We start from the raw sequence: 12,321 nt of genomic DNA, 5'->3' as shown, positions 1-12,321 counted from the left end.
GATTAATCTGACAATCTGACTTTAGATGACTATTCACTGCACTACACTACATAAGGTGGAGAAGAAATTGCACAAAAAAAAAAACAACTTCTTGCATGTATTGTTACCATGGCAAATTTAAATGTGTAAAAGTGAACGAGATTTGAAAACTAGTGCTGGCTTTCATGCACACCCCACCCTTTCAGAATCACTGGTGTAAACCCTAAACCAAAGAATTCAGGAACCATGCTCTCAGTAGATGAATCAAGAAATGTCTGCCTTTTGTTGACCCAGTTTGACCTCTGTAGGTGATGAAGAGGCCTACAGTGTGGAGAGAGCTCTCTCAGCTGCTCTACAAGACTGGATGAAAGAACTCAGCCTTCCCCTGCAGCCTGGTACTATATCCACCTAAGCTAATAGTCAGATCTACTATTGCTTTCATGGTGAAATTTGTAAACTCTGCACCATCAGTGACAAACAGACAAATAGATTTGTGTTTGTATGTGTTTGGACAAACTATTCAAATCCTCAAACTGAGCAGGAATGTTTTGAAAGTGCTCACACTCTTTTTGAAAGTCATCGTGAAAATTACTTATAGTTTTTTCTGTACATTCAGGTATTGTAACTGTACAAAATTGAGTTTAACACATTAGTACTGTTGCATTCTGAAAAGTGGCCACACAACTTTATCAAGCCATTAGTCATGTATATTTTGGTATTTTTAGTCATCACATAGAATCTCATATACTGTAAGTGCAGACACAAATGTGTCTTTGAGTAAAACTATTGCTCTCTGTTTTCGGAAATCTTGTAGGACGTCAAGAGAGGCCGGTCGATCTCAAGCCCTTAAGACCTATTAAATCAAAGTCATCCGATAGCTCAGACAATCAACATGGAGCCCAGCCCAAATCTCCAATAACTTCCTCCCAGAGCTCAGGGGCCCTTGCTTGCGATGAGATCCCAGCGGACCCTGTTACGAGTCAAGATCTGAAATCTGTGGAGAACCAGGTCTCCAGCAGCTCCAGCCATGAAAAGACCTCAAGTAGGGGATTGTGTTCTGGGAGGTCTCCTCTAAGTGAGGCCCAGGTCCAGCTGCTGGTTGGCCTGTACTATCTGCCGCATGAACATGGGCCACCTGCTCAGAGTCTGCTGAAGGACCTGACGTGGCTTAAAGCCAACTGTCACTGGGTCAGTGTGAACGGAAACGGCAAGAAGGTCTCACCACAGAAGGTGACCATTTTCTTGACTTTCTTTTCTTTCTCTTGAAATAATGTTTTGTTTACTAGACTTATTCCTTTGTCATTGTTGTCTGTGTTCTATAAAATTGAAATCATGTTTATTGTGCTGGGCAATCCCTGTTTAAAATATCATTGTATGGCTGTGTGTTTAGCAAAATGGTTAGCAAAATGGCAGAATATATCAAAATGGTTAAAATCACTTATTACATTCTGTTTGGTTAATGGCACCATATGTGCAGCTAGATTTTTCTAACAGCTGTGAGCAAGAGTGCAAGAGCAAGAGACAGACACAGTGGGTGTGGTGTCAAGCTTTGGAGTGGCGTTTATTGGAAATTAATAATAATAATAAATATTAATTAAGTGATATTTAATTAAGGGGATTTATTTGGTCGAAAGAAGTTGAATCTGTAACTTGGAATTAACTATGGTCAACAAAAACGTTTACATGATCAGATAGTCTACTGTTCAATGAACTTGACCACATGTTGTATCTTGTACTAGTGTGAGTCCTGCTGTGCTGACTGTGAACAAATAGTCCCCATAGCCTTTCTGTTTACAGATCTTAATTTCACAATCTGTTTAAGATATATATACATTGATTTAGTATGATTGATTTACAATATTGATTTAGTATGAAGTCAAACTTAAATTAAAAGCAATAATCATAAAAAAAAGCCCAAATTACAATATATATATGGCCTATGTATTCAGCAGATATTCAGATATATGTATTCAAGGATATTGTAGATTGTTTGTTCAATTGACTTGAAGTTTCGAAAAGCTTTGTTTCTCCCACTACCTTTAACGTCTCCCTCTTTCAGGTAGAGGAATGGCGTGCCCGTGCTGGCCGGTTCCTGGCTGCATGTGATGATGTGGCTTCACTGCACAGTGCTATGGTCAACAGCAGTAATAGGGCTGTTCTCTATGACCTTTACCCTTACATCTGGGACCTAAGAAACACCCTGCTGGTGGCAAAAGCTTTCATCTGCTGGTTGGGTAAGTGAAAGAGAGAGACTTAAAGCAATAGTTCACCCAAAATGTTTAATTCACTTACCCTAATGCCATCCCAGATGTGAATAACTGTCTTTCTTCAGCAGAACACAAATAAATATTTTTTAGAAGAAGATAGAGCTGGTCCTTATAATGCAAGTAAACAGGTGCCAGTACTTTGACGGTCCAAAAGTCACATTCAGGCAACATTAAAAGGAATCCACACGACTGCAGTCGATTAATGAAAGTCTCCTGAAGCAAATCGATGCATTTGTGTAAAAAATAAATTCATATTTTCTCCCATTTTCTCCCCAGTTTGGAATTCCCAAGTCCTCATGGTGGCGTAGTGACCGTCAATCCGCGCATATTATCACGTGGCTTGTTGAGCGTGTTAACGTGGAGACATAGCACATGTGGAGGCTTCACACTATTCTCTGCAGCATCCACGCACAACTCACCACGCGCCACACGAGAGCGAGAACCACATTATAGCGACCACGAGGAGGTTACCACATGTGACTCTACCCTCCCTAGCAACCAGGTCAATTTAGTTGCTTAGGAGACCTGGCTGGAGTCAATCTCATGAATCCAGGGGTGGTAGTCAGCATCTTTACTCGCTGAGATACCCAGGCCCCCAAATACATTGAGAATTATTACTATTAAAAAGTTGACGCATCATGTAACTGTCACGTGACTTAAACGCATCGGTGAGTTCACGCGATAATTCGGATGTGGTGCTTATTTACAACAGAAGAACGAATGTCACACGAGATTTTTGCCATTTCAAACTGCATCAGAGCCTTGGACGGAAGTGCCGATTTAAAGTTAAAATCTAAAAATTTTTATTATAGACTTGTTTCTTACATAAACCTATCAATTCACTTTAGAAGACATTGATTACATTAAGTGGATTACTTTTATGCTGCCTAAATGTGACTTTTGGACTGTCAAAGTGATGGCACCCATTTACTTGCATTATTAAGACCCAACATAGAAAAAATCTTAATTTGTGTTCTGCTGAAAAAGACGTGGGGTGGCATTAGGGTAAGTGAAGAACGAGAGAATTTTCATTTTTGGGATAACTATTCCTTTAAGGCTGATTTATGCTTCTGCATTGTAGACTCCACGTTGTGGCCAGCATATTGGTTTGAATTTATAGTTCTGCGTTGGTGTGTCTGCGTCATTCTGCAAGTACATTCAAAATGCTAATAATACATTCATAAATAAACAAAAGCAATGTAACAATGTAATTTGTGGATTCAAAAGTAATTATTAAATTATTATCTACATATTATTTACTATACATTTTGCCTGCATTGCAGGGAGAAAATAAATGAGTCGCTTAAATAGAAATAAATATTTTGATGTTCCATGCTGAAAAAGAAATCATTAAATTAATTAATAACTACTTGCTTGACCAACACGTCGTTTCAAAGACTTCATTCATGTAGGCAATATAACCACCATTTACTAGGTCCTTTTTAATTTGCTGGCAAATTAGAAATGTTTCATTTCTATAACTTATGAAATGTGATTATTTACTGTTTACATACTGTCAAAAATACGGTCGTCGACGTGTGATTGGAAATACATAGATAATAAAATAATATTTGATAAAACGTTATCATCCTGGGGGGTGGTCTATGGTTACAAAGTGCACCAATCACAGCTTTTGTGGTCTGTGTTGATGCAACATGCAGTTACATTTTTGAAAAGGTGCATATCGGCTACGTAACTGCTGTAGCTACGTGTAGCCTATGCCGGAGGCTTGACGAAGAAGTATAAATCGGCCTTTAGAGAAAGAGATAATATGGATGAGAGAATCTCGTCATGTGCATTATTGATTAATCATAATGTATTCTTGGATTAACATCCTTAATGTTATTCAGAGAACAGCAATTCTCTCATCCAATCAGAGTGTAGAGTCAGGATTTGAACAACATTCATGTTAACCAATCATTTTCCACAGATTTTAGGGGTAGATTATGATTAGGGTTTAGGCCTGGGATAGGGATAGGCCTATCATTGTTTGATAGGATGTTATTCCAGGACCAAGAATGAATGTTCATCCATGTCCTACTTGTCTAAATCATTGTGTTTGTATGTCTAAAATCTATTCTTCTGGCCTCTCATTTCCTCTCCAATCTCTTTCTCATTACCATCTTTCCTTTCTCGCAGAGGGTCGTATTATGAGTGAAAGTTCTCCATTAGGCTCCTGGAAGAACTGCTTCCACTGTGAGTAAACCCTACAGTGCCAGACATTTACCAAAACACTATAGCATACTGTCCATAATTTCTGCTAATCCCTAGATCTCGTAAAGATTTTTATTTATACCTCTCATTATCTTGTTGGAGTTTACTGGTTTTTGCAGTGGTTTGGGACTGTTCACAGGGTGTGGAGCCTCTTCAGGGGCGGAGCTTCTTGGTGTGGAGGCGGAGCCATGGGTATTTAAAGGAGGACTGTCAGGAGAGGTGCAGGTGGGAGTGATATCAGTTTTTCAGGTTATTAGTTTCAAGATTATTGGCTTAACTTTGCAGAGTTTTTTTTAGTGCATAGTTAAGGTTTTCATTAAATTATGATAAAATCTCACAGTCCACTGTGAAAATACTTGCAATTTGAAATTGTCTTTGTCTTTCTTTGTCAGATACTTTTGCCTGTGGGGACCAGCAGTGAGTTATTCAGTCACCCACCCCCTCTTTTTCCCACTTGTCGACTTTTCAACATAAGGCCATTCCAGCAAAAAGACAAGGTGACACAAGCATGCTTGTAAACCCACTGTCGACTCTCTCTTCATTACACACAAACTTTCATTATATTTTTCACACCTTTAGGTGGAGCTGTACCGAATGGTGCGTCAGTTGCACCAGGGGGGTAGAGGGGGCCCGGATGCTGCCATCTCCCATCCAGACTTTATTGGGGACAGGCAAGCACTACTCTCTTAAAAGTATATTACAGCACTCTAAACCTTGAGTATTTAAAAACTCCTGGTTTCTTATTGTTTGAAAGATGCATTTGCTCCAACCGAATAGGACACTGTAAGAAAAGATTTTTATATCCTTTTATTTTGCCTTCTCATAATTAGCTTTAAAACACTAATTTGGGTTGTTGGGCTTGACTAACCAAGAGACATTAAAGGCTTAGTTCACCCAAAATGAAAATTCTCTCATGATTTACTTACCTTTGAGTCCCGGATGTGTATGACTTTCCTTCTTCAGCAGAACCGAAGTGAAGTATTTTATAAGCCCATTTCAGCTCTGTTTGTCCATAAAATGCAAGTAAACGGGTGCCATCAGGCTGCTGGCTGTTTGACGGTCCAAAAGGCATATTTAGGCAGCATACAAGTAATCCACACAACAGAAATGTGTAAGAATAACAGGAAGAGGTTTTAAAACTATAACTGGTAATACAGGGGAAAATCCATAGCTAATGATTTGCTAACCATAAAATAAGAAAGTAAAGCTGAATAGTAAATTAGATATAATCATTTATTTGTGATGTACAGTAAGTGAGAGCCCTGAAAAGGCTGTAAAATATCAGGCTCTAGTTCAGAACATAGCTATTAAAACACAAGAATCTGTATTTGTGTTTCAGGTGTCTGGGTGCATCTCTGGCCTTGTGCCCAGAGTACAGCTTAGTTCTGGAGGATGAACTTGGTGTGTGTGGGTGTGCGGTTGGCATTCTTGATGTTAGCTCCTTTTCCAAACGATGCCAGGCCACCTGGCTGCCCGCTATGAGGGACAAATATCCTTCACGCTCCCACGGAGCCAATGGGCATACTGCAACAAAGGTCAGAGTTATAGCTAAATACATAGCCGCACCTTAGACACCACTGAAACTGACATCTAAAATGTGCTAATAGTATCCATCTCACCCTTACCATTACAGTGATGAACCAGAGAAAATTGTAACACTCTCAGTCACATACACTGTTCTAACGGCACATCTTTCTCCATGCCTCTAGGAGGCACTGCTGTATTTCCATGAAGAACAGGACTACCCAGACTCCTTGCTGTATCATTTCCCATCTCAGCTCAGACTGGAGGCTCTTCCTGAGCTGGTGGACTGCAGCGTTAGTCGAAGCCTCCTGACCGCCCTGCTGATGGCATTAAAAGCTAATGGTGAGACAGCATGAGATGGTATAGGAAGGACGAAGGTTTATGTCACCTCCCTTCTATCATGATTCTCTCTATCACACACTCTTAGCTTCCGTCAGCTCTTTCTTAGGCCTGTTTCATGCTGAACGTAGAAGTAGTGCATAAGAGAACAGCAGCCTAACTCCAGCAGCAGGCTTGTGTTGTGATTTCACACCTATAATATTTCTGCTGCGCAACAGAGCTGCTACTCTTCTATAGGGGTGAATGGGAGACCACTGCAGATATACATTTTTCAGATACTCATTTGCTCCAGGAGCTAAAGAAAGACTCCACAATTGCATTTCCACTACTTTCCAAAAGAGGAAAAATAATAGAGGTGGATTGCGACAGTCAGAAGAGAAAAAGATGCTAAATTTACTATCACTCCCTCGGCAGCTATATTAGAAACCCCATCACAGCTGTGGTAACTAGGTTTTTGTAATTCAATACAAAAGCAAGTGAGCTAAGTGAGCAGTGTGAATGCTGTAATCTGTTAACTCTTTCCCCGCCAAACACGGAATTTTCCGTGTTTTATGAAAAAATGCTTCGCCGCCAAACACGGAATTTTGTGAAAAGTGACTGATATTTATATGCGTTAAAGGTCTTTCACGTGACTCGCGTCAGCGCTGCAGAATACACTGAAGTCTATGAAGTGGCTTTACACCAAAGTGTATTTCACACACGTTTTTGCTTCACCAGTAATGTCTTTGAGAGTACTAAGCAACAAGAAATATTTAAAAACGGTCCACATTTGTGAAGAGACATTGAATGTCTCATAATTTCTTTTAATTAAAAATTACCTTATCCTTTACGAATATCAGAGACCCTAGTTATTGAACTATTTTAAATTCACCAAGAAAATGCTTTAGACTTAAACATAAACGAGTCCTTTTATTACTTTCTGCTATCAAAGCAACTGCAATCTTTTTTTCTCTCTTCCAAATACATGTTTTCAATGTTTATTGTGCACACCTCCCGCTTTTTTACGCTGCAAACTCCTAAAATCGCCCCTCTGTGACGCTTTGTGCAAATCTTGTCATGTGGAGGGCGATGAGGCGCTTGACGCTTTGTTCAGCCTCCAGAACCAAATAAAAACTGCCACGAGAAGTCGTCTGTCCGAGGCAAAGACACAAAATCTAATGACAATTACCTCAGTATCAGTCTCCCTTGATGCGTTTCATTACGCACAGGCGAGCACCCAGTTTAAGTCGATGTGGACCAGGAGGAAGGTTTGAGTTGTTGATTGAGTTCTGTTCAGTACATTTTTTATGTGTTTTGTTCATATTTTAATCGTATTTGTTTCTTGTCATATTGCGTTGTTCATTTGTCGTGTTTTAGTGGCCTTCGCTATCACTGTGGGGGAAAAAACATTCATCTGCTTCATGTGGTGTCTCTGTTGTTCATCTGTTCTCTTCATAAATACATAAATGTATAATCTGCAGTATGCTCATCCTATAAGTTCATGATTAAAATTGAAAATGTGAACTAAAATAAAAGCTATTAAATGTCTTATTATCATTAACATATGAATATTAAAATCATGGGTAATAATAGATTAGGACGGAATTTTTATGACCCTGTCCGTCAAAATGACGGATGACTTGTTTTTTTGTTTTTGTTTGCATAGCCGGGAAAAAACACACGCTAAGAAAAGGAAAAATATTGACGATGATTAGCTTATGTGGGATAGTGGTGTGCCGTGGAATTTTTTTAATTGTTATAAAGGGTGCCGTGGCAGAAAAAAGGTTGGAAAACACTATGTTAGTCTTTAATGCCAAGTATTTAATCTCTCTTTCTCTCTCCCTCTTTACAGGTTCACAAGGCGTATTCTGCGAGGTCCAGCCCACAGATGGCTTACGGATAGAATTTATGTCAAAACTTGGATTTCTGGAGATCCTTAGGGGAGAAGCACGGCCTACAGAGGGTGTGGTTCTGGGGAGGCTGTTATAAATGAATACCCAAAACACACAAGAACAAATGGCAAAAATAAAATCTGGGGTTAGCGTTATGATCAGGAATAAGGCTGGGTTTAGGATGTGCTTACTATAGCTAAAAGTCTATTCACAAGTCCATATTTTGGGCATGAAAATATGCATGACAATATTTTAACATGAAACAATGCGTCTCTATTAAGTCCTTCATATGAGTCTGAAATATGGAAAAGATTTGCCATTTTATTGAATGCTAGGTCAATTTTTTCAGTTGATTGGGTGAACAACATTGGCATCGGACAGAGAGTGAATCGTTGTGATGCGAAATATTGTTAATATTTTCTACTTACATGCTATTGGACCTGGTGTGAACAGGCCTTCGGGCTACTTGGACAGAGTTGCGGCTCAGATTAAAGGGATAGTTCTCCCAAAAATGAAACTTCTCTCATCATTTACTCACCTTAATGCCATCCCAGATGTGTATGACTTACTTTCTTCGGCAGAATTCTGAAATTGAAGATTCACACTAGTGGCTGCATGACCTCGACCTTTGTGAGTGCACACACCACAGCTGGCCTGAAGTGAACATTTATAGTACAAAAAAGTTTTAAATATTGATCTATTTCTTACACACACCTAGCATTTCACTTAATAATACAACATTTAATGCACTGGAGTCATATGGATAACGTTAATGATGCCTTGGTATGCTTTTCGGAGCTTCGAGATTTTGCATCTACTGAGATTAAATATTCTTCCAAAAAATCTTGATTTGTGTTCTGTTAAAGAAAGAAATGCATATACATCAAGGATGGCATGAGGGAGAGTAAATGATGAGAGAATTTTCATTTTTTGGACTAGTGTGAACTAATCGTTTAAACACACTGGACAAAATGAGCACTAAACAGTGATCTCTTGTTTACAGCTTTATCTTCTCTAATCCTCATTGTGTTTGCTTTCTCACTGCACTGTGCTTATGGAGCTCTCCTATTGGTTCAGAGAAACCTTTGGCTCTGCCTTTGGGGTGATAAAAACTTTATTGAAAGTGTCTTTGTTGCAGCTGTGAATGGCTGGAGGAGCCAAAAGCACAACATTTCTCTTTTGTATTCAGCACAGACACATATTATCTTCCCTCCAGCCTGTCATGGACAGTCGCAAAGCAGATATAAAGACTCTTGCAGACATGTGTAATAACTCCTCCAATGTACCCAGTGGGCCCTGACCTCCACTCCTACATTGATGCATCCAACAGAGCTTTTTAATAGCGCTTCCTTCTAATAAAAACATACTCACACACTCACTCACTCACACACACACACACACACACACACACACACACACACACACACACACACACACACACACACACACACACACACACGTTGGTGCGGCTATACTTATGAGGACTCTCCATAGACACAATGATTTTTACATTTTCAAAAAAACATAGTTTAGTATGATTTTAAGGTGATTTGAACTATGGGGACACTACAAATGTCCTCATTATTCACATTTATCACAATACCCTTGTAATTACCAGTTTGTATCTTAAAATAATTTCCTCATAAACCACCCAAATCCACCCACACACACACTTTATGCACGTCTACACATTCAATAATATGCCTTCTGATCTTTAACCAACAGCCTTATTTAATGGCCATGGCAATCAAAAAGAATTTTTTATTAATACTTCCTATTTGCACCATTGATGAAGTTTTATTTGAGTGTTTTTGCTATAGTTTTTGTGCTTTGGTACACTTGCAAAAGACTTTTATTTTGCATGTTAACATATTTTGAGTCATCCATTTTAAGAGCATGTTTTAATGTTGAATTTGTAATATTTACTTTGAAAAGCCTCAGCCTAGTTTAGTAATTCTTTGCATTGAATGTTTTTAAGGATTATGGTACAGTGAAACTGAAGCTTTTTTGTAATAATGGAATGAAAAGTTTTAGCAGCATCAGTAAAATCTCTCATTTCTCACAAACTATCTCTTCTTGTGTTGTGTGTGTGTCCCTCATATATTAGTGTCCATTACAAAATGTAAGTTTTAATAATTAAATTTTCTTCAAGACTATTCAATTCAATTAGATGGAAATGTGTTATTCAATTGTGATGGATAATTCTTAAAAATAGGCTAAAATATGTTTTTGAGTGTGTTCATAATGGAAAACTGGCGTAGCTCCTGTACACAGTACTGCCTACTTTTCCATGTGGCTATGTTGGTTAGCATACTAACATAGCTCTTACAATGCACGGTGTGCAGTTGTTCTGTTTGCGTGGAATAACCCGATGACTCATACTACATTGGTGCAAATATGAGCTGCATCTGAAAGCTGATGTTATTTTTTCCTTCGGAGGCTTTACTTTATGAAGATAGGAGAGCAGAAAGACACGTCTGAATCCAATATAAGCATCGCATCTGTCTAATAAGATACGTTTATCTTGCCAGTCTTTGAAGGCTGCATAGAACCAAACGTCGATGCCTTTATCCTGTATCCCTTTAAAGGTTCACTCATTATTTTTTTTCCATATTAAAAAAGATTAACTCTTAAAGACATGAACTGTAATTTTGCAATGTTGGAAATCATGAGCACTAATTTTACAATGAAGACTCCACTCATATCAGTAACCTTATTCACCTTATGAGCCAGAGAACCAGCGTGCAGCCATCTTGAAAATTTTGTCCTGGAACTTCCGTTTTAGCGTTTTTACAACCCCAATTCGGAAATATTTGGGACAGTATTATTTTTTTTAAATGGAGTCATTTGTAAATTATATTCTCCCTTTTCTATATTGAAAGCACTACAACTAATAATATGATGTTTTACCTTTTCATTGTTTACGTGTGAAAGTGTGTTTTATTTTATATTCCGTTTACAACTATTTTAATCACATTTAAGCCTATAAAAATGTAGGGAGGCCAATTAATTTTAAAAAGCAATTGTAATTTTCTTTCATGTTGAACTTGCATGTGTAGGCCTAATAATACAAGCTGCCACTGTGGGAAATTTCATTTCAACTTCACATTTTAACACAAATTATCAACAAGTTCAGTCCTAAAAATGAAGCAGAATTACATGTATAACAATGAAACGCTTGTCTTATGAAAAAGTGCAGTGTGTCATAGCTGTTTGAATGACATCTACCAGGTCCAATTTACCTCCACAGGAGTTGAAACACACACACACACACACACACACACACACACACACACACACACACACACACACACACACACACACAAAAATAAAAAATGTAATGTGACAGAAAAAACCTCACTAGCATTTTCATTTAGTAAAAGTGTGCTGTAAACTCACCATCAACTCTTGGGGAAAATTACTATGTGCTCCCACACATAATCAATTTTGATCAACTCTTCTCAGTAGCTTGAATACAAACAGGAAGTTAGATGACAAAATTCGGAAGAGCAGATCACGTAAAAGGGCCAAAGTTGAATAAAAGCTGTTTTATTCTACAATAAGAGGGGCTGCACATGGGGGCTGCCATGCCCATGTTAGAATCACATGACCACTAAAACTCCTCTAAGAGGTGTTTTCTGTTATCTCAGAACCGCTTCTTATAATTATTAGAAGTCCTCATTATCCTTAGGACATGTCCCAAGAAACTTTAAACTGGCAGTTATCAAACTGCTTATCAAGAAACCACAGCTTGATCCAGGAGAACTGGCTAATTATAGAGCGATTTCAAATCTCGCATTTATGTCGAAAATACTAGAAAAGGCAGTGTCCTCCTAACTATGTTCATTTTTACAGAGAAGTGGTATATATGAAGAATTTCAGTCAGGATTTAGGCCCCATCGAGGTGCAGTACAGAGACTGCACATCAGAGTTACAAATTACTTCTTATCATCTGATCGTGTCTGCATTTCTCTTCAAATGCTCTTAGATCTTAGTGCTGCCTTCAACACCATAGATCATTACATTCTCTTGGGCTTGAGAATTATTTTGGCATTTGTGGACAGGTATTAGCTTGGTTTAGGTCCTATCTCACTTACCGCTACCACATTGTGTAAAACTATGTAAAA

General features: G+C 38.4%; 1 protein-coding gene across 2 annotated transcripts in view; it reads left to right on the top strand.

The window, feature by feature from the left end:
- si:dkey-183c6.8 (protein O-GlcNAcase) overlaps positions 1-10,280 on the top strand; it is a 33,112-nt gene extending 22,832 nt beyond the window's left edge. The window contains exons 8-17 of one of the 2 annotated variants that reach the window (XM_052128435.1): positions 288-374; positions 794-1,209; positions 2,039-2,213; positions 4,386-4,442; positions 4,600-4,685; positions 4,853-4,957; positions 5,040-5,131; positions 5,800-5,995; positions 6,200-6,326; positions 8,155-10,280. In XM_052128435.1, coding sequence (XP_051984395.1) covers positions 288-374; positions 794-1,209; positions 2,039-2,213; positions 4,386-4,442; positions 4,600-4,685; positions 4,853-4,957; positions 5,040-5,131; positions 5,800-5,995; positions 6,200-6,326; positions 8,155-8,291 — 1,478 coding nt within the window. In that variant the 3' untranslated portion in view covers positions 8,292-10,280. Of the gene's footprint in view, positions 1-287; positions 375-793; positions 1,210-2,038; positions 2,214-4,385; positions 4,443-4,599; positions 4,686-4,852; positions 4,958-5,039; positions 5,132-5,799; positions 5,996-6,169; positions 6,327-8,154 lie in introns of both variants that reach the window. The other variant, XM_052128375.1, reaches the window with a different exon arrangement.
- Positions 10,281-12,321: the final 2,041 nt, after the last annotated feature.

The sequence above is a fragment of the Xyrauchen texanus genome, chromosome 1, assembly GCF_025860055.1.
Source record: "Xyrauchen texanus isolate HMW12.3.18 chromosome 1, RBS_HiC_50CHRs, whole genome shotgun sequence".
In the NCBI taxonomy this organism is placed as follows: Eukaryota; Metazoa; Chordata; class Actinopteri; order Cypriniformes; family Catostomidae; genus Xyrauchen; species Xyrauchen texanus.
This window is presented reverse-complemented; position numbering and strand designations above follow the sequence as displayed.